The sequence below is a fragment of the Monodon monoceros genome, unplaced genomic scaffold, assembly GCF_005190385.1.
Source record: "Monodon monoceros isolate NGI ecotype Baffin Bay Population unplaced genomic scaffold, NGI_Narwhal_1 Super_Scaffold_10, whole genome shotgun sequence".
Lineage (NCBI taxonomy): Eukaryota > Metazoa > Chordata > Mammalia > Artiodactyla > Monodontidae > Monodon > Monodon monoceros.
In genome coordinates this window covers 1,840,489-1,867,969 of record NW_021703766.1, presented here as the reverse complement: position 1 = coordinate 1,867,969, position 27,481 = coordinate 1,840,489, and the positions used below count along the sequence as shown (strand labels likewise).

Sequence of the window (27,481 nt, the reverse complement as noted above, 5' to 3'; positions counted from 1 at the left end):
GACTTAAATTCCACCGAAGCCGGCGCCGCGGCCGCCCGCCGACCGGGACCTGCTCGCTGTGTTTTTTGCTTTCTCCATTCTTCCTTTAAAAAAAAAAAAAAAAAAAAAAAAAGCAAAACAAAACCAGCCAGCCAGCCAACCAAGACTCCGGTTTGTTGATCGCCTTTTTTTTTTTTTTTTTTCACCGTTTGCGGGATTTGCAAACCGAGTTACATGCATGTCCAGTGGGGGTAGGTTTAATTTTGACGATGGAGGGTCCTACTGTGGAGGCTGGGAGGACGGCAAGGCGCACGGCCATGGCGTCTGCACCGGCCCCAAGGGCCAAGGCGAATACACCGGCTCGTGGAGCCACGGCTTCGAGGTACTGGGCGTCTACACCTGGCCCAGCGGCAACACGTACCAGGGCACTTGGGCGCAGGGCAAGCGCCACGGCATCGGCCTGGAGAGCAAGGGGAAGTGGGTGTACAAGGGCGAGTGGACGCACGGATTTAAGGGGCGCTACGGGGTGCGGGAGTGCACGGGCAACGGGGCCAAGTACGAAGGGACCTGGAGCAACGGGCTGCAGGACGGCTACGGCACCGAGACCTACTCCGATGGAGGTAGGTGCGCTGGGCGCGCGGGGGCTGGCGGAGGAGGGACCTTCTTCTCTTGCCTCTTCTGTTTATCTCTGGGGAAGTCCAGCTTTTCCCTCCAGAGGGCCGTGGGCACCTGGGGCATTTCCTGGGGCTCCCTGGAGGCCACAGCGGCCTTGGCTACAGGTTGCCCCACTGCCTGGCGGGGGACAGTGCCCCTGTGCTAGCTGAAGGGTGTTGGGGGCTTTCCAGGAGCAGTGCCAGGCCCGGGAGACGCGGAGCTGAGCAGTGTCAGTGCATCGTCCAAGAGGAGGCCGGAAAGGCCAGACTGGGCCCGCGGCCTCCTCCGGTACCCAGCAAGGGCGCGGGGGGGCTGGGAGAGGGCCCCCTCCCCTTGTTGGCAAAGCTCCCTGGGTGTCGGCCTCTGGGAGTCAGGCCCCAGCTCTGCTGCTTGTTTTCCTGCGGTGCCGACGGGCCTCCCTTAGTCCTGATCAACCCAAGCCAATGGAAAGAGAGTGGCTGGGAGAGCTAGAGGCGGGGGCTGCAAACCCAAACCATCACAACAAGGCAATAAACTTCTAGGTGGTTGGACGCGGGCTAGCACTGCCAGAGCAGGCTGCTGAGGGGAGGGAGGGAGGGAGGCCCATCTGTTTAGCGCGAGCCCAGGAAGCTCGCCTTTCAGTGGCTGAATCATTTTCACCATTAGTTTAGGGGTGCTCTGTGCCTTCATTCTAAGATGCCACCACATTCCCGGCTGGAAGCCAGAGCGCTGCCCGCCTGCCCACCCGCCGCCGCGGCTGTAAGATGGTTTCTGTGCAGGGAACCCTGGCCAGCTTTGCGGCTGTCCCCCCCTCCCCCCGTCCCAGACGGTCCGGTGTCCACTCCTCGGGGCGTCTGAGAGGCGTGTAGCATTTACTGTTTCTGCAAGCCAGACCCCAAACGAGCCTGCTCTCCAGAGGCTCCCTCCCCCACCTAGGAGCTCATCCCCAGAAGTGGCTCCATGGCTCCCCAGTAATTTTTCAGGCATGCATGCCTGGGAAAGCAGTGGGGCCCAGCGGGGACTTGGGTGCTTCGGCACAGAAATCACGAGCGTACGTGTGGTCTCCTGCTCGCTGCCTCCGAGTTAAACACCTGCTCCCCGGCCACATCCACAAGTGATGGAGAGCTGGAGAGTAATTATTACTTTGACTTATACAGCCGAGAGGCAGGGTTCGTTATTCGCCCGAGGGGAGGAGGCGTGGGGGGCAGTTACTTATATAACGCTGTTGCCTGTCAAAGCCGTGGCGCCCCGTCCCAGGCGGCCTCTTCTGTGCTGTTGTTGTTTTTCTGGAGTGGGTTGGAGAGCTTCCCTGACCCTGGGGCGCTGGGGCAGGCTGAGCAGACGGCCCTCCCTGGGTTCTAGGCCGCGCGCGCGTGTGTGTGTGTGTGTGTGTGTGCGTGTGCGCGTGTGTGTGTGTGTGTGTGCGTGCGCGCGCGCACGCGCAGGCACGGCAAGGCCCAGGCGCAGATGTGGGTGGCTGAGGTGGGCGGCCGAGCAGCTTGGTGCTCCCAGCTGGGCTCTTTGGGAACCCGGGGACCGTTGTCACCCAGGGGCTCTGTCTGGCCGCTAGGCAGATCCGTCCCTCCAGAGGTGCTCCCAGCTGTGCCTGCGCCTAGAGACTGGAGCCTGGGGGGAGAAGAGCCCCGGTCCCTCTGGAGCTCAGCAGAGTGTCTGAGAGTGAGGTCCAGCACCCCAGTCGGCCCACCTTCCCCAGAAACCTTCAGTGGCCCACAGAATTCTATGCTCCGTTCCACAGACATCTACTGAGTGCCTACTCTGAGCAGGTGGTCGGGGCTCTGGGAAAACAGCAGACGGAAAGCTGTGCCCTCACGGAACTTCCATTTCAGAGGGAAGGGTGGTAATTTCGCTGTGAAGGCTGGGAGGGGAGGGTCTGATTCTGTGGCTGGGCGTGAGCGTAGGAGCAGATGCGTCGTTGTGAGGAGTGCTGCCGTCGTTGGGTGGACATCCTTGGGTCTCTACCCGCCATTCAACCGGCTACGCCGTCTCCACTCCCTAAAGCACTTCCGTCTGCACCGTCTTGCTTGAGTCTCACACGTTGGAGGGGCAAGGGTCATATCCATCACAGACAGCCAGGGAGGCCCCGGAGCCCCCGAGACAGGATAGAACCCCCAGCCTTTGGTGGCAGAGTCGAGGGTTTGAACCCCTGATCTGTCCAGGGTGGGGCCCTCTTTCCTCACATCACACCACCTGTATGCCAGCCGAGGCAGGCACACAGATGCAGGGCGCCCGGCCGACTGCTGCCTTTTGGTTGGCAACAGGGCATGATGGAAAGTCGAATTGACCTTTCTGGCCTGGAATAATCAGGCCCAGACATCTGGGGCCACTTTTCTGGAACGTGGTCCCTGCTCCTCATTAGGAAGGAGGGGACTGTTGAGAATGTTTGCCCTCAAGCAGCGCGTGGGGTGAGCAGAGCCAACATGGGGTGTCGTAATCTGCTAGAACAGAACGGTGGGCCCCCTTGCCTGCTCCCAAGTCAGCTGGTGGGCGGGGGTGGGCCATGTTTCGGAGAGGGCAAGGAGAGCCTTAATGAGTTCACGGTCCTGACTCCAATCCTACTTTTCCTTTGCACAAGGAGTGGGAATGTTGGGCAGGCATCAGCAGAGCTCCCGAACTTCAGCCCAGCTCCCAGTGCTGACTTGGGGAAGTGGTGATTTTCATGAATAATGCACCAACGGCAAATGTAGTCTACATTTAGCTGGAATTGGTATGGAATCCATTTCAGCTGGGGACACTTCTGCCAACTCCCCCTCCTCCAGGTTCCTCCTCCCCCGGGCGCAAGGCACGCATTGCTCACTAAAGCGAGCTGAGCGGCCTTCACTGTCTGTCAGGTGACCCCGCATTGACGGTGAGGCCTGAGGGCCCAGGGTGGCAAGAGCACATGCTGTGGGGTTGGCATCCGTTGGGCTTGAATCCCAGGGGTGCCTTTGCTCTGCTCTGTGACCTTGGGCAAGTTACTTAACTTCTCTGAGCTTCTGTTTCTGAAGCTGTACAAAGGGCTGATAATAACTGTAAAGTAGGTGGAGATTAATTGAGGCGGTGTACACGTCAATGCCAGGAATAGAGTAAGCATTCGTTATTATTTAACACTGTTTTATTATTACAGTTCATATGTGATGCATGTCACTTACAATGATCATTATTAGAACCAACAGGCAGACACGATGATAGTGATAATGAAAATGATGATAAATGGCAACGTTCAGCCCTTACTGCGCGCCGAGCGTGGGGCTAGTGTATGTATAATTACAGCACTCCATTCCTGTACCTCCCCGGGCTTGGTTTTCTCCGTCCTCCCATTTCCCGCATTGGGAAGCTGAGTCTCAGAGGAGCCAGATGAGTTGGCTGGTGAACGCTGGGCGGCACCAGGATTCACGCTCGGGGCAGTGGTTCCAGATCCCGTGCTCCTGCGTGGAACACCTGTCTCTGAACTCCCTCGTGCAAAACTACCTCCTTGTTCCTTCCTCTTCCTCCGTACCCGTTTTCCTCTGGGTGCAGCAGAGGAGTTGTAGGCAGATGCACATGGGCAGACACCACACCCAGGCCCTCTTCTCTGCTCGCTGGACCCCTGCTTTGCTGTACAGGTAAATATTTCCTGCTGGGTGCCATGCACACAGGATCCCACGGACCAAAAGTTACCCCCCCCACAAATAAAACCCTCCCACAGCCCGAAAGATATGAGTCATTGCACACACCCGGCCGCTCCCCCTCAGTTACAGATTCCGTTCACCGGCCCAGATCCCTCAGCCCACACACGAATCACACACGCCCACAGTCAAAATTCAGATTCCCCGGTGCCTGCGCGCACACACAGTACACCTGTCACCCAGAGATGGTTTCCACCCTGTCTTCCAAAACACAGCCATGTGCATCCTCCAGCTTTGTTCGATTGCCAGGTACTCCATATCCCTCCCAGCTCCAGCTCCTGAGAAGCAGCTCTCCCTGTAAAGGGAGGGTGCCAGCCGCGGAGCAGGGCTCAGATACAGATGACTTGTGGCTTTGTTTCCACTTTAAATACATATTTAGGCAGTTAATGCCTCCTTGAAGAGGGAAAAACCCTCATCCAAAGTCAGTGACCACTGGTCGTGTTTTCGGTGCTTGGCCAGGGATATGTGAAAAGTAAACTGTTTTTTTTAATCCAAGTGCTCAATTTAGGAGGAAGCTGGTCCATAGACACGGGTATTACGCCAATAGGAACTCATTTCAGAAACAAAAGGCAATTGGAGATAAAAGCATCTCCTCAGAGAGCCTTTCAGCCCCTTTGGGGAGGGAAAAGTCTCCATGAGGTGAAAGGAGAGGGGAAAGCAAATAACTAGTTCTTTGTTGCCAATAATAACTGAGAAAGGAGTGTAGCTGAAAACTCCCCCCATGCAGCACAGCCCCGGGGCGATGTAACGAGCTTTATATTAGGAAGCCTGACTGGGCTGGTGAGGAGCTAAGTATCAGCATCCTCCGAAAATAGCCCTCCGCCGGCTGGCTGGTGAGTAGCCCTCGCTGATGCTAACAGTTCGCGCAGCGAACCCGGGGGAAGGGGGCCGTGCGCCCATCTTCCCTGAGGATGCCGTGGAGAGAGGACGCCCCTGGGGGAAAATGGTGATGGTGGCAGTAGGGGGTGGGCCAGGAACGTCTGCCCTTTCTCTTCAAGACTGTTTCTTCCTCATCTTCTGCCAGGCCTCCACAGCTCGAAAGACAGCTAGCTAGCAAGCATGAGCTGATAATTCTGTATAAAACATTCCTTAGGTCCTTAAATGTCAGCAAGAGATTAGATTTGTGAGCCCTGGAAGAGAGGATGATGTTTGCTTGAATTTTCTGCCGTGGTCCATCCCTTCTTGGATTAGCCACTCCCCAATTTGTAGTTTCCTGGCTTGTGAAAGGTCACGTGGTCAATGAAGGTGGCACTGCAAGGGGTCCTGGCCCCGCCGAACAGGCTCTGTGGACTGGAGGAAGGGACCGGCTCTCCCATCATTCCGGAGAGGAGCTGTCCCTTCAGCACCTTGGAGAGCACCCCCCGCAAACTGCCTGGGCTGCCAGGGAGCCCGCCTTGCTCTAATTCCTCCCGCCAGTACCGGCCAGTGACCACCTGGCCCTGACCCCTCCACACTTGACCACCAGAAGTCTGCTCCCGCTCTTTCAGTGTGTGGGTTCTGTGATCCATGAAACACCACTACTGGGGGTGTTTGTTTTTCACCCCAATCCTTTCAGTCTTTTCTGAAAAAGTTGAGTGCCTTCTAGATGTCTCCTGGTGAACCAAGAGAGCATTTCCCAGCTAGGGGAGGCAGCTTTGGGGTGGGATCCTTTATTAGGACTCATGGAAATAAAACCTGAGGTTTATTTCTGCCTTGGGTTGTGTGTGCTCAGTTCCTGTGGGTGTACAGGGGTTATAAGTGCACACCAGGGACATCCCTGGTGGTCCAGTGGTTAAGACTTCGTGCTTCCACTGCAGGGGGCATGGGTTCGACGCCTGGTCGGAGAACTAAGATCCCGCATGCCACGCAGTGTGGCAAAAAAAAAAAAAAAAGGGCACACCAAAGGCAGCAAAGGAACGATTTTGTCTGTAGCAGCGAATGAAAGACTGTTTTGCTTCTGTTCTCTTTAAACGGGCATCAGCGGATTAGTCATCTACACCAACCCTGCCCAATCTGTATGTGGCTATTTGAATTTGAATTTAAATTAATTACAATGAAATGAAATTTAGAGACTCGGCGCTTCCGTCACACTAAGCCACATTGCAAGCGCTCAAGTGCCACCTGTGACTCGTGACCACCACCCTGGACAGTGCGGAGACAGAACATTTCTGTCATCACACAAAGTCCTGTTGGACAGCGCTGGTGTGGAGTGTAAGAGTCATGCAGGAAGGGCTGTGTGTCTGTGCCGGTCACTGTTGAATGTCCAGTAACTAAAGTAGTGCCAACATACAGTGGTCACTCAATAAATACTTGTGGAATGGATCAACTGTGCAAATGTAGTAGTGTTTCGTGATTTCATCCACTGTCATCATTTCACACATCCATGTTGTTGCAAGAACTTAGAACTGGATGTAGACAGTTAAAGGGGAATTTTAAAGCTCTTTAAAGCATTGCCATTATAATTCCCTTGTCGGTTTTGTTTTTTATCAGCTCTGTCGTTGCTTATAGAGACTGACAGTGCCTTACGTGAGTCAGGTGGATGGTGTTGAATAGAGCGCATAATAGAGATAATGTCCTAGTGCTGCAAGGCGTTCATGGCCAGAAGACTTTTTTTTTTTTTTTTTTTTTGCGGTACGCGGGCCTCTCACTGTTGTGGCCTCTCCCGTTGCGGAGCACAGGCTCCGGACGCGCGGGCTCAGCGGCCGTGGCTCATGGGCCCAGCCGCTCCGCGGCACGTGGGATCTTCCCAGACCGGGGCACGAACCCGCGTCCCCTGCATCGGCAGGTGGACTCTCAACCACTGCGCCACCAAGGAAGCCCCAGAAGACATTTTTGGAGCACTGTCTAATGAGCAGCTTTCGTTGTAAAGTGCTAGGAAAGACGAGCAGAAAAATAAGTACCCTTTCATCTGCACACTTTCTAAAGATCCCTTTTCCTCAGTTTGATTCATTCATTCATTGAGAAGCATTTACTAGTTCCTACAGTGTTCAAGCCATAAAGACTGAAAAGCTCAGGTCCACTTTTGATGAATCCACCTGGCAGTCTTTGCTGAGCCTGACTCTGTGTCTTAGTTCATTTGGGCTGCTGTAACGGAATACCATGGACGGGGCAGGGGTTGGGGGGTTTTAAACAACAACATTCATTTCTCACAGTTCTGGAGGCTGAGAAGTCCCAGATCAAGGCCCTGGCAGATTTGGTGTTTGGTGAGGGCCTTCTGGGTTGCAGACTGCCACCTTCTCTGTGTCCTTACCTGAGGGGAGGGACAAAGGAGCTCTGTGGGGTCTCTTTCATAAAGGCACTGATCCCATCACGAGGGCTCCACCCTCATGACCTAATCACCTCCCAAAGCCTGTACCTCCTAACTCCGTCACTTTGGGAGTTAGGATTTCAACGTATGGTTCGGTGGGGGTAGGACACAGAAATGCAGTCTAGGGGCTTCCCTGGTGGCACAGTGCTTGAGAGTCCGCCTGCCGATGCAGGGGACGCGGGTTCGTGCCCCGGTCCGGGAAGATCCCACGTGCCGCGGAGCGGCTGGGCCCGTGAGCCATGGCCGCTGAGCCTGCACGTCCGGAGCCTGTGCTCCGCAACGGGAGAGGCCACAACAGTGAGAGGCCCGTGTACCGCAAAAAAAAATAAAATAAAATAAAACACAAGAAACAGGAGGACATGACTTTTACCAAGAAGAATACGTAGCCTGTATGCAAAACTAAACTATGTAAAATAATTACGGGTTTCTTATGCCAGACTTTGGGCATCCCAAATGGAAGGACCACAGGTGAGAGTTCTGAGAAGGGGAGGGAGAGACGTGTGTGTCCTTGAGTGAGCAGCAGAGACGTCCCTGGAGGGGCCCCTGAGCTGTGTCTGAATGACGGCGGGCAGTGTGGCTGTTACCCCAGGGCTGAAGTTGCTGACTTTGAAGGAGGCTTGTTCTCGGCCTCGGTTTTCTCATCTCTGCAATGGAGTCATAACAGTTTCTTCCATTTCCATCTCCCACCTTCGCGGGAATGTCAGAGGTGTTGATTGGAATGCAGGGAGGGCTCCCTGGTGCTTTTGGAGACCTCTGAACGAATCGAGGGGCAGTCTCCACTGCTGGTGCTGTCCTGCCACTGTCTGTTACTCGGGCCAGTGCGTCCCACACATGAGTGTGTGTGAGAGTTGATTGCTGGCCCCCTGCTGAATTTCTGGGTCTGAGGTGTCGCCCAAGAATTTACGTTTCTTACAAGTTTCAGTTGATGCTGCTGCTGCTGGTCCGAGGACCCCACCTTTAGAACCACAGTGCTGGGCGGTGCCTCTTAACCCTGGCTGCACAGTGGGACCACCAAGGATGATTATCCCTGGAGACTGTTAGAAATGCAGAATCTCAGGCACCCGCAGACCTGCAGGGTTAGAATCCACATGCTTGCAGGACGCCCGGGTGGTTCTCATGTGGGCGGCTCCGTTTTAGCACACTTGTCCCAATCTTGGCTGCTCACGGAGTCATCTTGGGTCCTTTGGGAAATGCTAGTGCCTGGGCCCCACCCACACATGCTGACAAGGTGGTCTGGGTGTGGCCTGAGTGTTGAGATTCTTTTTCAGAGTGTCCAGGTGATTCTGACATGTGTCTCAGGTTGACGGCCTCTTGCCCAGAGCAGCCTCAGCCACATGTCGGAACCACTGGGACAGTTTCCGGGAGGGACCCGTCTGGGTTCCACCCAGCACTGCTCCAGCCAGGATCTTGGACGGTGGCATCTGGCTTGGGTATGTGATAAAAGCAGGCAGGGCTGAGAGTCGCTGCTCTGGACAGAGTTTTTTAAAACTCTGGGCCAAGTGGCTCATGAAAATGAAAGAGACTGTAGCGTTCCCAAGCACCACATGTAAGTGCTGTTACGTTTCTGCTCTGTCAGCAGTGGCTTCCTCCTCTGTGTCTGTGTCTCCACTTTGTTTCTTTTTTTAATATCTATTTGGTTGCACTAGGTCTTAGTTGTGGCAGGTGGGCTTCTTAGTTGCAGCTCCAGGGCTCCTTAGTTGCAGCTCGCCAGCTCCCTAGTTGTGGCACGTGGGCTCCTCAGTTGTGGCATGCGAACTCCTAGTTGTGGCATGCATGTGGGATTTAGTTCCCTGACCAGGGATCGAACCCGGGCCCCCTGCATTGGGAGCACGGAGTCTTACCCACTGCGCCACCAGGGAAGTCCCTCCCCTTTGTTTCTTGTAAGGATGCCTCTCATTGGATTTCAGGCCCAGCCAAAATCCAGCGTGATCTCGTCTCAAGAACTTTAAGTTCATTGAATCTGCAGAGACCCTTTTTCTAAATAAGGGCACATTCCCAGGTACCAGGGTTTAGGACATGGACATATCTTTTGGGGGACACTCTTCAACCCACTACAATGCCCTACAGGCTTCGGTTTGAACGTGCTCCGAGGTGCATACATGTTAACTAGAATCCTAAAGCCAGGAGATTCCTTTGGAAGAAGGATAATCACTGTTTTTAACATCCACTTTGTCCCAAGTACTGGGCTGTGCACTTACCATAGATGTTACTTCTTTTAGTCCTTAAATCAGTGCTTTAGGGTAAAGCATGTGCTGTCATTTAAGGGATGATGAGAAAGTGAAGCGTGGCGGGTTCCGTGGCTTGACGAGGTCGCACAGCCGGGGGCAGTGGGCCTCGGCTGGCCCAGAGCCGCCCGTGGCACCTAGCGATGGCATTTCCCAATGGAGCAATCATTTCATCGCCCACCCCCAACCCCACCCCATACCTTACTGTTGAGGAAGCTGAGGCCCAGAGGAGTCCAAGGTCTAACAGTGAAGCAGAGAAAGGGAAGGATGACACAGTCTTCTGAACCTGAGCCTTTGCTGGGCCTTTGCCCAGCCATGCATAAACTTGTGGGGTCTCCCAGACCCCTCTGAGAGCATTTGGAAGCTGTGGTCCTCTCCCAGGTGGCAGGCAAGTACCTGTACTCATGCGATGTTTTGTGGGCACCTCTGGGGGTCGAAGATTCCCTGAGACTTCTCCATGGACCCCGGATAAGAGCCCTTCCATCCTCCACGGATGTCCAAATGGGCCGAGATCCCACAGCCGGTGGGAAGTGGGAGCAGGGCCTGCGGAGTCCAAGGCGGAGGCCTGGAGCGGGCAGTGGGCCTCTCCCTGTCCCTCCTCTCCTGTTGAGGGTGCTCGGTAGCTTCTCCTGGAGGACTCCTGGGTCCGCCCTTGCAGCCAGCATCTGGCGCTCTGGCCTTCCTCCCATCCCACTCCCCCCAGCTCACTGCTGTCGCTCTCAGGCCTGGCGAGTGTCGGGCCTTGAGCTGGGGGTTGCGCAGGCTTCTTTCGTGTGTCTCCCTGTGAGAGAAGCATGACTCCCCCGTTTTACAGGTGGGGAGCTGAGGCTCGGGCAGGCAGTGGAGACGGGAAATGCTGAAACAGGGCTGACCTCGCAGTCTCTGGGCTGATCGCCTAACCCCGGCCACCTGGACGGGCTCCCAGGGGAGAGCCCAGGGGCCTGCAGTGGGGCCATCTGACACAGGCAGTCCCAGGGACCACGCCTTGAGAAGCACCTGTCCCTCCCACCCCGCGAGCCAGCCTCTGCATCAGGGCTGAGGACGGCAGATGGGAGGAGGGGAGGCATTGCCAGGTGGGGGTGGGTGGCAGCCACACTGTGGGCAGGTCAATGGGGGAGGGTTTCAGGAACCAAGGGTGGCCAGGGGACCCCTCCCAGGAGTACGAGGCGGGATGTTACCTGGTAGGCTGGTGTCACAAACCCGGGCAGGCTTTGTCGGAGGCTGGCTGTAGGAGCCAAGCCAAGGGGCTGTGGGCCGTGCAGCCAACCTGCGTGCATGGCCTTTTCACAGCCCCACCCCTGGCCATTGGGTTGCTTACTGCTGAGTTCAGAGACGTAGCCGCAGTGGTTGAAGTCGACTTTGGTGAGGACGGTGTGTGGCGCCAGGCGTGGCGCCCCTCTGCTGTCCCCTCTGGGCGCTCCGTGTGCACACACGCCTGTGCGCTGGCTCCCGTGGCCTCCACGCTCTAGAGGGCAGAGGCCCGTCTGTCAGGTTCCTGACTGCGGCCCCCCGTACGGCCGCAGCACCTGCGGCAGGGGGAAGCTCGGGGGACCATGGTTGGACGATGCATGAATGACACACCAGCAGAGAGCTGAGGATGTGAAGGGGCAGTCGTGTGGAGAGTGGGAGAACGAGCAGGTGGGGAGAACGACACGTGCAAAGGCCCAGAGGCAGAGGTGTGGGCTGCAGCAGAGTGAGGGCAGAGGGTAAGGGGTCTGAGCACAGCTTCCGGGCCATGGGAAGGAAGTTAGATTTTGTCCAGAGGCCAGGAAGGGCTCTGAAAGGTTTAAGCAGGACAGCAACGCGATCTGATGTTTGTCCTTTTGTAATTAAACGTTTTGTTTCCAGATAATTGTAGATTCACGTCCAGTTGTAAGAATAATACAGGGACATCCCCGAGCCCTCCACCGTGTCCGCCCCAAGGGTAACATCTTGCAAAACTCTAGTACAGTGTTATAGCCCAAACGCCAACGTTGATACCGTCCGATGCAGAATATCCCATCACCACAGGGACCCCCGGTCCTCCTTTTATGGCCACACCCACTCCCCCCTCACCCCCGTGTCTCGTCAGCCTCCGGCAACCACTGATCTGCGCTCCATTTCTCATTTCAACAGTGTTCTACAAATGTAGCCTCTGGGAGCACCTTTGCCGCTTGCCGTGCTTCTCTGGAGCCCGTCCAGGCCCTTGTTCCCGTCGACGGTCGGTTCCTTTTACTGCTCACCGTGCCCCGCAGAGCGGATGGGGCGCTGCCCCGTCACCGTCCGGGGCGTCTGGGATAGTTCCCGCGTGGGGCTGTTGGGAATACCCGCCGCTGCTAACGTTGACGTAGAGGCTCTGTGTGAACCTGAGTCTTCATTTCTCTGGGATAAATGCCCAGGAGCACGTTTGCTGGGCCGTGTGGCAGTTGTACGGTTGTGTTTGGATAATCACTCTGGCTGCCAGGTGGGGAAGGAAAGGGGGGCCAGAGAGGAAGCTGGGGGACCCTGGGAGGCGGTGCACGTGTCTAGGGGGGAAGGGATGATGGCCTGGGTCCAGGTGGTGACAGTGGGCTGGGGAGAACCAGAACCCTGAGAGCTCAGAGGTGAGCAGAGCAGGCGGGCAGAGTCCGGGACGGTCAGCACCCAGGCACCGGGGACACAGGGGCCCCTGGGGGAGGGGTGGGTGTGGAGCCAGGTGAGGATGGTGAGGCTGTGGTGGAGGTTGTGAGTCTGGATCTCAGTGGGGTATCATACTCTGGGAGTTGGTAGCAAAAGGCAGGAGAGAGGTTGTCCCTGGAGGGGCCCCAGGGCTCAGAATCGGCTGAGGAGGGGGGGCAGGGAAGGGAGGAGGGTGGAGACAGGCCCAGGGGTGGGGATGGGTCAGCAGGAGCAGAGACGGGATGGGGACCCAATCCTCACTTGTCCCGGCCACGTGGCCACCATTTTTGTCCGTTAGGAAATCTGATTGCCCCACACCCCGTGAGGCCAGGCCCACACAGTTACTATGCCCATTTTACAGACGAGGAAACCAAGGCCAGGGGATAGAGTGACTTGTCAAAGTCACGTGGGAGATTTGGGTTCTGGAAGCCACAGAATCACACAGCACAGGGCTGAGTTCAGACCCCAGATCCTTGGTTACGAGCCTGCGTGGGGCGTCCTGAATGTTGTATGCGAGCCCAGGCAGGGATTTCTGAGCTGGCGCCTGGTGTGCACAGATGCTCCATAAATAAGCTAGTATTACCGCTGTAAACCATTTACAGACACCACTGGTGGCTGACAGTCCTGCTTCTACGCTCCCCGTTTTCCCCTCCTATCCTCGTTACATCCTAGAGGTGGCATCAAGCCTGCACCCTGAGAGAAGACAAGTGGTATTGTTTTACTGAGACATAATTTACATAAAATCCGTCCTTTTAAAGTGTACAATTCACCGCTTTTAGAAGTTCACAAGGCTGCGCGGCTGTCACCACACCCTCATTTTAGAACTTTTTTTTTTGTCACCCACAAGAGAAACCTCGTTACGCATTAAGCAGGCACTCACCATTGCCGCCCCCGCCCCCGCCCCCACCCACCCTTGACAACCCCTAATTTGCTCTCTGTCTCTGGATTTGCCTGTTCTGGACATGTCAAACAGATGAAATCCTACACTATGTGGGCTTCTGTGTCTGGCTTCTTTTATGCAGTGTCTTCAAGGTTCATCCACGTCCCATGTATCAGAACTTCATTCGTTTTTGAGACTGAATAACATTCCACTGTATGGATAGAGCTCAGTTTGTTTATCCGTCCATTCACTGATGGACATTTGGGGTGGTTCCACCTTTTGGCTCTCGTGAATAGTGCTGCTGTGAACCTTTGTGGACGCGGTTTTGTGTGGAAATACGTTTTCCATTCTCTTGGGTGAATACCCACAAGTGGAATTGCCAGGTCATATTGTGACTCTTGTGTTTCACCTTTTGAGGAGCTGCCGCCCTCTTTTCCAGAGCAGCTGCACCGTTTTACATTCCCATCAGCAGGGTTTGAGGGCTCCAGTTTTTCCACATCCTCTCCACACCCGTCATTATCTGCCTTTTTGATTATAGCCATCCTGGTGGGTGTGAAGTAGTATCTCACTGTGGTTTCAATTTGCGTTTCCCTCATAACCAGTGATATTGAGGATCTTTTCATGCGCTTCTTGGCCATTGGTGTGCTTTTGGAGAAATGTCTGTTCAGGTCCTTGCCCACTTCAAGATTGTGTTTCTTGCCCTCTTACTGTTGAGTTCTAAAGCTTTTCTGTGCGTTGTAGATAACCACGGTGACTGAAACTGCAGCGCCTAAGTCCTAGCCACCCCCAGGGTGCCCGTTGGCATGCTGCCCCCCCAATTGGATGGTGGATTCCTTGAAATAAATCGTGGGTGCCTTCCTCTTGCCCCCAGAGTACCTAGCACGGTACCAGACAGGGGCTCAGTAAACGTCGGGACCTCAGCCCACCAGCTAAGCGGCCAGGTGGTCCTGTCCAGTTCTCAGCGAGGTGGCTTTGATGCGCTGCATTTAGGGTCTGTTTTACCAGCAGCGAGAGAACAGCAGTGGTATCTGCAGGGAAGCTGGGACCCACACAGGTATTTATTGAGCACGGACTGTGCCGGGCAATGAGCTGGCCCCAGGGAGAGCAGGGAACCAAGAGCCCCAGGGCGGTGTGTGCATTTGCACAGGCTGGGGACCGTGTCAGTGAATCCTTTACATTTAACACTGACGGGATGGAGGAAGCTGGGCCCATGCTAACATGGGCGCTGGCGGGTGTCTGGGGCATCCAGGAAAGCCTTCTAGGGGAGCGACTTTCCCTCAGAGACCCGAGGATGGCATGAGTGAGGCGGGTGTCCGAGGCACACCAGGAGGAGCATTTTTAAGCACCCAGAGGCAGAGGGAACAGGCCCGCCCCGGAAGCACGGCCGTGGGGCCACGGCCTGACCCTTTGGGTCTGCACAGAACCAACCTGATTGTCAGGAGAAACAAGAGCCAGGAGGTAACCCACCAGGGACCGAGGTCCCAGGCAACAGCTGGGCCGGAGCCTCCCTGGGCCCTGGTGTGCCACGCTGCCCGGACGGCACCCGTGTCCACGGTGCAGGGCTCAATATGGAAGAAATTAATCGTGGGTCCCAGAGAGAATGCGGCAGAAATATAGCAGAAGTCAGGGTTTTCTCGGGGCTGGATCCAGGCTGCCACGTTGACAGTGACCGTGAATCGACAGGCGCAGAGTGTCCTGCTAGCTCGAGGCCAGGCAGGAGGAGGAAAGGACAGGAGTGTTAGTGGAGAGACGGAGAGGGAGGGAAGGGGGCAGGGGATAGAGACAGAGACAGAGACAGTGGAGGGAGAGAGACAGAGACAGGGACGGGGAGAGGCAGGGCTGGGGACGAAGAGACAGAGTTGGGGGTGGGTTATGGAGGGGAGGGGAGGGAGAATGAGCCCTTCCTGCTGTCAGGGGCACACGTGTGTTATTTCTCACTTCGCCCCTTGTTTCTAAGCCCAGAGCCCAGCCCCTTCCACATACCTTCCCATAAAGTCCCAGCAGCAGCCCCTGAGGATGGCTGTCCTCTAGCCCAGAGCAGCCCAAACCCACCCAGAGCAGGGCCACCCCGGCTGTTGCTGTGCCCCAGGCAGGAATCCCTGCCTCAGTGGGCAGCCGTGTGCCCCCGTCTCGGGACACTGAGGGGCGCTAAGTAGATCTGGGTCCCCAGGGCACGGGGGTCTCTAGGTGATGCCCAGCAATGCTGCGCAACCACCCGGCAGCCCAGGGCTTGATCCCACTTGAGCTGCTCTCAGTTTGGCCCAAAGTCCTGAGATGAAAATGTGGGTCTGCCTCAGCTGCCCATGGAGCAGGACCCCCCGCCTGGGGACAGCTCTCCATCTGCTTGGAGATGCCCCCTGCGTCATCCTGCAAGAGCGGCCCAGGCCCAAGCCCACTGCCCAGCAAGCCGCGGGAGGGTTGTCAGGGCTGATTCTGAGCCGGAGCCAGTCAGGCTGCACGGTCAGCCTGGGGGCTTCTGAGTTCCCTCAGCACCCGCCCCCGCCCTGGGGAAGGCAGACCTGTGCCTCCAAGCCTCCCCGCCCACCCACAGTGGCCAGCAGGGAGGAGTTCCTGTGGAAACGCCCAGAACTCCCTCAGGGCGTAGAGGCCAGCCCCCCAGGAGCACTTGCTTGGAACAATGGGGAGCCCTGGAGCGAGAGGGTGTTAGAAAGAGCCTGCTGTGGGAGTGGGCTTTGGGTGGGCCGTTTGGGGAGGGTCTGAGGGAGGGGGTTCACCCTGGAGTGGGTGCTGTCGGAAAGGGGGACAGTCCTCTGATGGGGGTCTGACTCATCTCCGGAGGGAGGCGAGGATGGAGCTGAAATGATGAAGGGTGCCTTGGCCTCCTTGAGGGTTTGGCACTGTGTGGGTGGCCGGGTGACCTGTGTCACTCCGTGGTGGTCAGAGCAGCCTCGTCTGAGGTCCTGTTTACGTCCAACGGAAGGACAGCATAGCCTGGCTGGCCGGGAGCCAGGCCAGTGCCCAGGTGTCCGGGAGCCTCTGGGGGAGGGATGGGAGCCCCTCAGGTCTTCACACCATCGGACCGCCTCTCCCAGCCGCCTTCTGCCCTCAGAGCCGCCGTTCTGGCCGCCGTGCCTCGAGGACCCTGGGCGATGGCTGAGGGAAGTTTCTGGAAAACCCAACCTCAGGGGCCTGTCTGCCAGGGGCGCAGGCCCTCCTGCCTGTGTGGCCGGGGACCGTGCAGGGCCTAGAAGGAGCGTGGGCCTTAGGCGGGAGCGATCGGGGTGCAGTCTGGCCAGGTTCCCTGAGGCACGGGGGGTGCTGGGACCTGAAGGAGCCAGGTGAGGGCTTGCTGGGGGCACCCAGAGAGAGTCAGGGTCCCCACCCTCTCTCAGAGCCCGCCTGGAGATGCCCAACCCAGCTGCAGCCCCAGGGCTGACCAGGAGTCGGGGTGGGGCTGGGGGACACGGTTTGGCCCGAGGCCTGCCCCGCCTCAGGCCCCCTGAACATTGAGTCCTCCTGGGCGGTGCAGGGCTCCTCCCTCTGCGCTCTGGGTTCCTTCTCAGAGCCGCTCTCTCCAGAGACGCCTGTGGAGCCTGTGATGTCCCTCCTTACCCTGGGGCGGCGGGGTGCGGGGCCAGCTGTCCCCCCACTGGGCCCAGCACAGCTTGGAGCTGCGTCCGTGGGGGCCGCAGGGGCAGCGTGGGGCCCTGGCACGGTGTGTCCTGGGCCTGGTCCACCCCTCCGCTGACCGCTCTGGCATCCGGCAGGGTGGGCGTGAGCTTCATCCTCAGCTCTGGGGCCGGCAGGCCTGGGTGTAACGCTGTCCCAGGGCGTTTGCAGCCACCCTCACTGGACGTGCTGTTTCCATGGGTGACAGGGTCACGGGTTTGGCGAACGCCGCCGTGGTTTGCTGCCTGCCTCAATCCCAGGTGCAGGCTGGTGAATATAAGGGTGTAATTTCTTCCCTCATGATCCCCAAGTCTGTCCTACCCCTGGGAGTCCGCAGACCCCAGGTTGGGGGGCCCCTGCACCGGCCCCGCCCTTTGGGAGCAAATGTCACGTCTGAAATCAGAGTCTCCTCCTCCGTGTCCTGGGTGGAATCCTGACGGGAGCCTTCTCCACCCCCTGGGCCACTGGGGCCTGTGGGTGGACTTGGGGGTGCCCTGTGCCCTGTGGAGGTTCAGGGCACAGCTTGGAAGCACTCCCCAGCTGTGCGGTGCCCCCTGGCTGCAGAGCAGGCTTTCTGGGAAGTCCTCATCTGTGGGGTCCCCATGGATCCCAGTAATCAGGGGGATTGTTTCTGGCCTTCACAGGAAGTGGAGGTGTCCCCACTGGGGTGGTCAGGGTAGTTGTGATGTCAGTCAGGAGTGGGCAGAGACCCCCAGACCCCCCCCAGGGCAAAGGAAGGGTGGGCCCGCCTCACCCCCAGGCCCACTCAGGCTGCAGGGGCTCCACTAAGCCGAGGCTCTATTTTTAATAGTTTGAGGTGCAGTTCACACACCATACAATTCACCCATTTAAAGCATACAATTCCATGATTTCTAGTATATTCACAGAGCTGTGCAGCATCACCAGTCAATTTTAGAACATTTTCATCACCTCTAAAAGAAGCCCTGTCATCCCCCCTCCCCCTGTCATCCCCCCTCCCCCAGCCCCTGGCAACCGCGAATCTGGTTTCTGTCTTATGGATCTGTCCGTCGTGGACATTTCATGCAGATGGAATCCTGCACTGTCTGGCTTCTTTCACTCCCTGTAATGTTTTCAAGGTTCATCCATGTTGTAGCTTGACTATGTGCCATGTGAATATTAAGACAGTAATGTTCCAGCCTACGGATGGACCATATTTGGTTTATCCATCATCCATTGATGGACCTTTGACTTGTTTCCCCCTTTTGTTCCCCCCTTTTGCTGTGAACATTCGTGTACAGGTTTGTGTATGGATGTGTGTTTTCATTTCGTTCTTTGCATTTTGGGGTATAAACCGAGGAGTGGAATTGCTGGGTCAGGCGGGGCCTCTAGGTTTAACTGAGGGACTGCTGGGCTGTTTTCCAGAATGTCTGCACCATTTTACATTTCCATTCAGCTTCTTTTTAAAGAATCTTCTGGAAGTTGAGATGTCCTTACAGGCCCTCTACCCCTCACCCAAACCTGGGGATTTATTCCTGGACGCGGTGAAGTCTATGTTTGGAGAAACTCCTCATTTCTCAAGCACACCGTCTGTGCAGGGCACAGGACCTGCTCAGTTTCGCCCCCTGCAGGTGGCCCTGCCCACGTTCCTGCCCCTCCCCACCAAGCGCTACTCTAGTTTCCTTCATGGTGGGGTTCACCTAGTGTCTCTCTGTCCCCCTACATCTCAGGTCCGGGAGGTTCTTTGCTCTCTGTACCCTCAGCCCCTGGCACTCGGAAGGTACCTGGTAGATAAACAGTCATTTAGAGTAGGGGGGTGTCCCCACGCCGCGGGAAGCGGGCGCTCGGGGGAGGTGGGAGGGGCCCTGAGGAGGTTCTCAGAGCAGAGAGTGACCAGCAGTCTCGCTCTCTGTGTTTCGGGGCTTTGGAAAAAGAGGCGGTGCAGGGCCAGCTGGTCCCCAAGCACGCTCTCCTTCTTCTCAGAGAGGGTGGACGGGAGGGGAGGATGTCTGTGAGGAGATGGCAGAGACCTGAGGGTGGATCAGGCACCTGGGCGGGGGCTCCATGGGGATGCATCAGGCACCTGGGGGAAGGGCTGCGTGGGGACGCATCAGGCACCTCGGTGGCCTCCGTGGAGCTATAACACGCACCTGGGTGGCCTCCTCGGGGATAAAAGAGCTCAGAAGCTGCTCCCGGTGCTGGTACCCGGTCAGTTAGGAGCTGCAGCCCAGCACGTTAGGAGCTATTTTATCCCCATTTTACAGGCGTGGAAGCTGCAGGTAAGTAACTTGCCTGGCCTCACGGCTTAGTGGTGGTGGAGCTGGACTTGAACCCAGGGTGCGGCAGGTGTCCTGCCCACCCCTGTTGCTCCCTCTGCCTGTCCCCCTGCAGCAGGAGCCCCACGCGAGCCTCAGCCATCCCCTCTCCCCCCCGGGGGTCCTGCGCTCCAGGAACTGGGGCCTGTGGGGGGGTCTCACTGGGGCCCAGGCGGGCCGGTGGTGTGGAACCCCTGCGTGCGGTTGTGGGTGTTAGTGTTTTCCTGCGATAACGGCTCATAGCTCATGTCACATCTCAGAGGGCTCGGTGACCCACCTGAGCCCAAATCCTCCATTTTTTTTTTTTGTTTTTTTTTTTTTGCGGTACGCGGGCCTCTCACTGTCGTGGCCTCTCCCGTTGCGGGGCACAGGCTCCGGACGCGCAGGCTCAGCGGCCATGGCTCACGGGCCCAGCCGCTCCGCGGCATGTGGGATCTTCCCGGACCGGGGCACGAACCCGTGTCCCCTGCATCGACAGGCGGACTCTCAACCACTGCGCCACCAGGGAAGCCCCCAAATCCTCCATCTTAATCTGGGTGCTCGGCCTGCAGCCTGGGCCGCCTTCCTGGCGTGTTTGGTGTGTGTGTATAGAGCGCCTGCCCTGGGAAGAGCCGGCGGGGCTCCCCGGAGAGTGTGAGACAGAGGCTGCTGCCTGGGGTGAAGCTGGGAGCTTGACCATCGGGCAGATTTTCAGCAACAAGATCGTTGGTCCTCAAAAAACATAACATAAAAAAGAAAACGATTGTTGGTCCTGAAATAAGAATCACCTGTGAGCTTTTAAAACCCTCTGCTGCTCAGGCCTTGCCTCTGACCCACTGAATCGTTGTCTCTGGGTGGACTGGGTGTCAGTTACTAGTTTTCAAGGTCCTGCAGGTGGTTCTAACAGGACAACCTGGGTTCTTGATCTCGAGTGGCATCTGAGTCACCTGGAGGGCGTTACAGCCCCGGTGGTCCGCCCACCCCCAGAGTTTCTGCTTCAGTGGGCCCGGGGGAGCCCAAGAATCTGCATCTCATCAAGGTCCCAAGTGACGCTGATGCTGCCGGAGAACTGCAGCACAGGGCAGCCGTGGCCACCCGTGTGCATTGCGGCCCCCCAGGTCCTCCGCCTGGTCACGGGCTAGACTGTCGCGGCTTGTGATGTGACGTACTTAACGCAGCGCCTGCCACGCGCCCTGCACGATCCTGAGGCGCTTTGCAAGTGTGAATCCTCTTACTCTCCACGAGCATCCCATGGGGTGGGTATTGTCACTGTCACTCGTCACAGCAGGGGACACGGAGACCCAGCAAAGTCAGGTGACTCGGGCCAGCTCTGAGGGCAGTGCAGTGTCGGTCTGACCCCAGCTCCTGGCTCTTCACCCCCACGCTGTTCTCCTCTTCTGTGGCTCCGAGAGAGAAGTAACTTTGACCCCCATTTTGCAGATAGGGAAGTAGAGGCTCGGGTCAGGTCACCTGTCCAGGATCCGAGCTCAGACCTGCCTGACTTCCGGCCACTCTGGTCATGGACCCTCTCCCGTGAGGGGGCTCCCTCGATTCTTCCTCCCATCCCTGCCCTGCACCCCCTGCTGCCCCATCTCACAGTTATGTCCATGAACCCCTGACCTGTGAGAGGCCAGCCCTGCGGGCCTCGGGCAGCTGAGCCTCAGTGCCTGCTGGGTGACCAGAGAGGGGAGCACGGGTCCGGGAAGGGTGCTCCCCGGATGGCGGGATTGGGAGCCCTGCGTTCTATTCCTGTCTCCCCTGTTCAGGCCCAGAGGGAGGGGCATGAAGGGTGAACAAGGGTGGTCCCTGCTCACTGAGGCCCGACAGGATACGGCGCTGAAACTTGGAAGCTGGAGTCAGGGATGCCCAGGTCTCCAGAGCCTGCACCTTGAAACCATTCACACCACAGAGAAGACAGTGCTTGATGTCAGTGGCGTCCGAAGCGGCAGCCGGCCTCCCCTGAGCAAAACCCAGGGCTCTCCTGACGCCCGGGGCCAGCTCCTGGGTGTTGGGTGCAGAGCTGCGTCCTGAAGGGACCCTCCTTCAGGGTGAGTCATCCTGCCATTCTGAGTGAGGAGCCCCAGTCCAGAGGGACCTGGTGTAGTTGGAACTGCAGGCTGTGTCCTTCGATGCTGACCCCTCTGTTTTTCGGTGGGCAGTGGAGAGGGATAGTCCCAAACGTGGGCCTGGGAATCTGGCACACATGGCGGGGGTCCTAGCTGAGCCGCTTCCGTCAGGACTTTGGGCAAGTGACTTAACCTTATCACGCCTCAGTTTTTTTCTGTCTGTAAAATGGGTACAGTGTCTCCCTCACGGGCTCTCTGTGGGAACTGACTGGCTTGGACCTGCCGTGAGCACTTGGCAGGGGGGAGAGGAGCCTCTGCCGTCCCCGGGAGGTCAGGGCGACAGGCGAGCAGAGGGGGTCTCCTCAGGGAGTGCAGCTCAGAGGGAGCCAGGCTCCCAGGGGAGAGGACGCTGACTTGGGGTCTACAGACCAGCCACTCCTCTGACTCATCCTCGATGTGCACGTGTCAGCCGACGGTGCCAGGTGTGGGCCTCTCCTCTGATGGGGAACAGGGGGCATTGGGGCTGGCCCCCACATCCCCGTGGCTCCTTCCAGTTCTGGGGACAGCTGAGTGGGGAGGTTCAGATCTTCGCCCCTTCCTGCTGTGTGGCCTTGGACAAGTCACCTTACCTCTCTGAGCCCCCTGTTGTGATGACAGCTCCTGGCCCTCCGTGGATGGTGAGAGCTCAGCAGATGTCAGCCGATGGTGTCCCTGGACACCGTGGCCGTGGTTTCTGACTGGGCTGCCCTGGAACGTTTTCCGGGTGCCTGCAACTGAGAAGGCAGCCAGTGTGGGGAAATTCTCAAGGTAAACTTAACAGGGTTCATTCTTTGGAAGTTAGGTCCATCTCTTTTCTTTTTTTTTTTTTTTTCTTCCTGACGTGGAAAAGACTTCCGCTTTATTCATAATCACCAAAACTTAAGCAGCAAAGATGCCGTGGAGTAGGAGTGGATGACACAGCATGGTTCAGGTCCACAGAAGACGCGGAGGCCTTAAGTGCATACGACAGCCGGAGAAGCCAGCCCGCAGAGGCCTCATACTGTGTGAGTCCAGCTCTGTGACTTTCTGGAGAAAGCAGAACTATGGAGACAGTCAGAGAACACTGGTTGCCAGGGGTTGGGGGAAGGAAGGATGAATAGGTGGAGTGCAGAGGATTTTTAGGGCAGTGAAACTATTCTGTGTGACACGGTAATGGTAGGTACAGGTCGTTACGTTTGTCCAAAACCACAGGATGGGCGACACCAGGAGTGATGATGTGTCGGTATTGGCTGATCGACTGTAACAAATGCACCGCACTCATGTGTGTCTGTACTTGCACTCAATTTTTCTGTGAACCTAAAGCTATAACGTCTAAACTTAAAAAAAACAAAACAAAACAACCCCGCTAAACCTTCCCAGGATGAACGGGTGAGGAAAGCAGAAGGAGCAATGCTGGCGTGAAGTCAGCCAGGTGGGCACGGCCTAGGGTGCTGGTTGAGCTTGTTTCTTGAGTCTGGTCCTTCCCCGGCCATTGGGGACCCCCTGCCCACACCGTGGAGGTGGGCATACCTTGGTGGCTCCCTGGTTTGAGGCCAGCCACGCCTGAATCCCCTCCCCTCTGGGCAACACAAGGATGAACATGGGGCCCGTGTTTGCTGGTCTCCGTGGTGTCTGTTTTTGCTCTCGACCCCTCCCGGCCTTGGGGTGGCTTCCTGGCTGGTGACCTGGTCTCAGCGCGGCAATGGCCATCGTCTGCATGCGATGCTCATGGCCTCTCCGGTCACTTTCCTGCCTCCAGTCTGACATGTCTGATGCCTTCTCAGGGAAGCTTGCCCCCTCCGTCCCCCCAAGAAGGCCACCGACCTGCCACTTGGGCCCCCTTTCTGGCTTTCCCACCAACCTGCTAAATACTCGGGCTGGGCACCTACCAGGCCAGTGTCCTCTGTGAGGAGCAGGGCTTTCCCCCAACACCCAGGTTCGGATCCCGGCCCCCATGAGGAACAAATGCTGAGTCTTAGTTTCTACAGCTGGAAAAGCAAGCATAACGTCACTATTGTGAGAATTTTCTCATGAAAGTCTTTCTTCCCATCCCTCTTGAAAAATTTTAATTTTTATCAAGATGATGTGCCCACAGTTTAAGATGTCAATTAATGCTAAAAACAACAGTGTTTAGGATAAAGCCCCCTCCCTCTACTGCTTCCAGAACTACAACTTTAAACTCCTTCAGCTGTGTCTCCAGACACTTAACTCCAAGTTTCTACATCTGTACTTACTGCTTTCTTGGTTTACGATCACTTTTAGCTGTTATGCACTGACTCCCTACTATGGTAGGTGAAGATTCTGTCTTTTAGAACCACCTTTCTCTTCCCTTTCTTAACCATTCCATCATCGTTAGGTCAATTCTGTTAAATCCATAGCCCTCATTATTAAAAGACTGGGGTATTGAGGCAAGCAATGCACTGATTCTGTATACACGCATGTATTGATACTTTTCATGTGCAGCTTGAGTTAGTAATCGCCTCATTTTTTCAAAGACATAGTTTCCTTTAAAACAGTGGTTAATTCGTTGCCCAACTTCCAAATGCTCAGAAAAATATCTCTCAATGCTGCGTTTTGCATGAAACATCCACCAGATTCTCTCTCTATATATACAGTATATACACATTTTTTAGATTTATATATTTTCCTTCAGTGTTTGCTGGAAGATATATACAGTTGACCTTTGATCGGTGTTGGGATTAGGGGCTCTGACCCTCCACACGTTTGAAAATCCATGTGTAATTGATAGTCAGCCCTGAGTATGTGCGGTTCTACTGTATCTGTGGATACATCTGTGGATTCAACCATGAGTCATGTAGTACTGTAGTCTTTACTATGGAAAAAATCCATGTATAAGCGGACCCTCACAGTTCAAATCCGTGGTATTTTTGGGTAAACATATATAACATTGCTCCTGGAAATTCCCTTTGCCACCTCATGTTTGTTGGACAACCCCCCCCCCCATGTCTTTCCTCTTCTGTGATTTTCTCCCTCATTTTGGTGGAGTACATCCTGCAGTAGCTTCCTGAGAAAGGATGCATGGAAGATAGATAGTTTTTGTGGCTTAATGACTTGATAAGTTGGTTGTATATGTAATTCTAGATTGAAAATCATTTTTGTTCAGAATTTGGGTGGGGGTCATTTCCCACTGAGCTCTAGGTCTCGGTGTTGCTGTCAAGAGGTCTCATGCCCTGCTGACCCTCAGTCCTTCGTGTGAAGTCTGTCTTCTCTGGAAGCATTTGGGATGTTTGCTCACTGAGGTTCTGAAGTTTCTCATGACTTTGTATGAGAATCTTTCCTCCGTCGTGCAGGGTGTCTGTGAGCCCCTTCAGCCTGGACGCTCACATCCTCCAATTCTGGGACGCTTTCCCATCTTACATCTTTGGTAATTTTCCTTCCTTGCTTTCTGGAACTACTAATTTATAGATTTGGGGCCTTCTGGATGACTCATGAATGACTCTAATTTTCTTCTCACTATTTCTCACTACTTTGCCCACCTCTTTTTGTTCTAGTTTCTGAAAGGTTTCCTTGGATTTATCTTCCAACTCACTTATCAAAATTTTTATTTTAGCCATCAGGAGCTTCCAGGAGCTCTATTTCTCTGTTTCTTTTTTCTTTTTCCTTTTTTATTGCCTTTGATTCTCATTTTGAGGATACAGTACCTTATCTCTATGAGGATTTAATGTTTGGTATCTATGTCTTCCACACCCTGCATTTTTCATGATTCCCTCCAATTTTTTCTGCATTTACTTGTATGTTTTGGTCTCTTTCCTCTTGGAGGCTTTCTCCAAGTGTCTGATGACGCTGGGCTCTTCACTTGTTGCAGTAAGGTACCAGAAAGCTGACTGAAAGCTCTGTGCAGGCTTCACTGCTGGCCTGATCCCGTTTCTCCAGAGAAATTCTCCCCATCCTGCCTGGGTGTAGGAATTCCAGCCGCCAGCACCTGGGTGGTCCGGGGAAGCGGGCAGGGTCTCTGTTCAGAGTGAAGACTTCCTCCTAATAGTCCCGAGTCTGGTCCCATGCCTCCCCCCATGCTCCTCACCTGCCTGGGTCCCCTGGGGCATGGTTTCCTGGTTCACGCAGAAACTTCCTGTGTCACGCAGGAGGGGAGAAGGCGCTCTTTTTAATTCACGATTGATATGTTCTCGGCACCTGGCTTTCTATCTTTTCTCTAGATTTGTTCTCCTAACTTTTAGTTCTAATTTATGTAGTTTGTAGGTCGCCTGGCTAGAGACTGAGAATCCTGTATTAGTTTGCTAGGGCTGCCGTAACAGAGTGTCACAGACGGGGGGCTTAACCAGTAGCTACTTATTCTCTAGCAGCTCTGGAGGCTGGGTTCAGGCTCTTCCGAGGCCTCTCTTCTGAGGCCTCTCTCCTTGGCTTGCAGACGGCCACCCTCTTGCTTCTTCTGCACATAGCTGTCCCTCTGAGTGCACTCCTGGTGTCACTTACAGGAACACCAGTCATACTGGATTAAGCCCCCCCTTCCCCCCGCCATGGTCTCATTTTTTAAAATATGGTAAAATACACGTAACATAAAACTTCTCGGGGCTTCCCTGGTGGCGCAGCGGTTGGGAGTCCGCCTGCCGATGCAGGGGACGCAGGTTCGTGCCCCGGTACGGGAGGATCCCACATGCCGCGGAGCGGCTGGGCCCGTGAGCCATGGCCGCTGAGCCTGCGCGTGCGGAGCCTGTGCTCCGCAACGGGAGAGGCCACAACAGTGAGAGGCCCGCGTACCGCAAAAAACAAAACAAACAAACGAAACCTTGTTATATTAACTGTTTTTAAGTATGTGGCTGACTGATATTCAATATATTTATAATGTTGTACCGCCGCCATCACCACCATCCATCTCCAGAGAGCCTCCATCCTGTAAAGCTGCACCTCTCCACACCCGATAAACAATAACCGCCCTGCCCCCCAGCACCCACCACTGTGCTTCCTGTCCGACTCTTAACTACTCTAAGAATCTCAAACGTAGAGCCATACAGTATCTATCGTTTTATGACTGACTTAATCTCACTTAGCATAAGGTCTTCAAGTTTCATCCAGGTTGTAGCCTGTGTCAGAATCTCCTCCCTTTTTTATTTTTAAATTTTTATTTTATTTATTTTTATTTTTGGTTGCATTGGGTCTTCGTTGCTGCCTGCGGGCTCTCTCTAGTTGCGGCGAGCGGGGGCTGCTCTTCGTTTTGGCGTGCGGGCTTCTCATTGAGGTGGCTTCTCTTGTTGCAGGGCACAGGCTCTAGGCACGCGGGCTTCAGTAGTTGTGGTGCACAGGTTTCAGTGGTTGTGGCTTGCGGGCTCAGTAGCTGTGGCTCGCGGGCTCTAGAGCGCAGGCTCCGTAGTTGTGGCACACGGGCTTAGCCGCTCTGTGGCATGTGGGATCTTCCCGGACCAGGGCTCGAACCCGTGTCCCCTGCGTTGGCAGGTGGATTCTTAACCACTGCACCACCAGGGAAGCCCCCTCCTCCTTGTTAAGGCTGAGTAATATTCCATTGTGTGGATGGACTGCATTTGGTTTATCCATCATCTTTTGATGGGCACTTGGGTTGCTTCCACCTCTTGGCTATTTTGAGTAATGCTGCTGTGAATGTGGGTGTATGCGTATCTTCTTGAGACCCTGCTTTCAGTTCATATGGGTACATACATGCCCAGAAGGAGCCATCAAGTGACAAATGGGTTCAAGGAAGGAGGGAGGGGTGTATCGGGCGCCAGGGGCCGAGGAGCAGCCGCCTTCTCCTTGCTCAGAGGGAAGAGGCCCAGCTGCTTCTGTCCACGGCTCCTGTCTCGTTTCTTTCTCTGCATCTTCGGGCAGGTAGTAGTCATGTGACCTTCACCTCCTCCCTCCTAGGAGTCCAATGGCATCACCTTGTCAGGGTCCCAGCGACCCAGGGGGAGAACATGCTGGCCAGGGGCAGAGTCTGACCAGGGCCTAGTCATCTGTGTCCCCAGGCCAAGCCAGGTCAGTCCAGTTGGGTGGGAGGTTTCTGGACGGGAAGACTTGGACTGTGGCATCGGCACCTGGGTGTGTGAGCGCCGTGTAGGGCCAACCAGGAGAAGGGGTGGTTCAGCCACCTCCAGGCCTGAGCCCCCGTCTGCTGCGGGCTCCAAGCCGCTCCCAGGAAGAGCTCCCCCGTCCAGGTCTTGGCCTCTGGAGGTCACCGCATCTGGCCACACTGACCTGGCCCTCTCCTGGACGTATGGCAGA

General features: G+C 55.9%; 1 protein-coding gene across 1 annotated transcript in view; it reads left to right on the top strand.

The window, feature by feature from the left end:
• The first annotated feature begins 217 nt into the window (after positions 1–217).
• Positions 218–27,481, top strand: part of JPH3 (junctophilin 3) — a 79,054-nt gene continuing 51,790 nt past the window's right edge. Inside the window, exon 1 of the mRNA XM_029242686.1 lies at positions 218–599. Coding sequence (XP_029098519.1) covers positions 218–599 — 382 coding nt within the window. The remainder of the gene's footprint in view (positions 600–27,481) is intronic.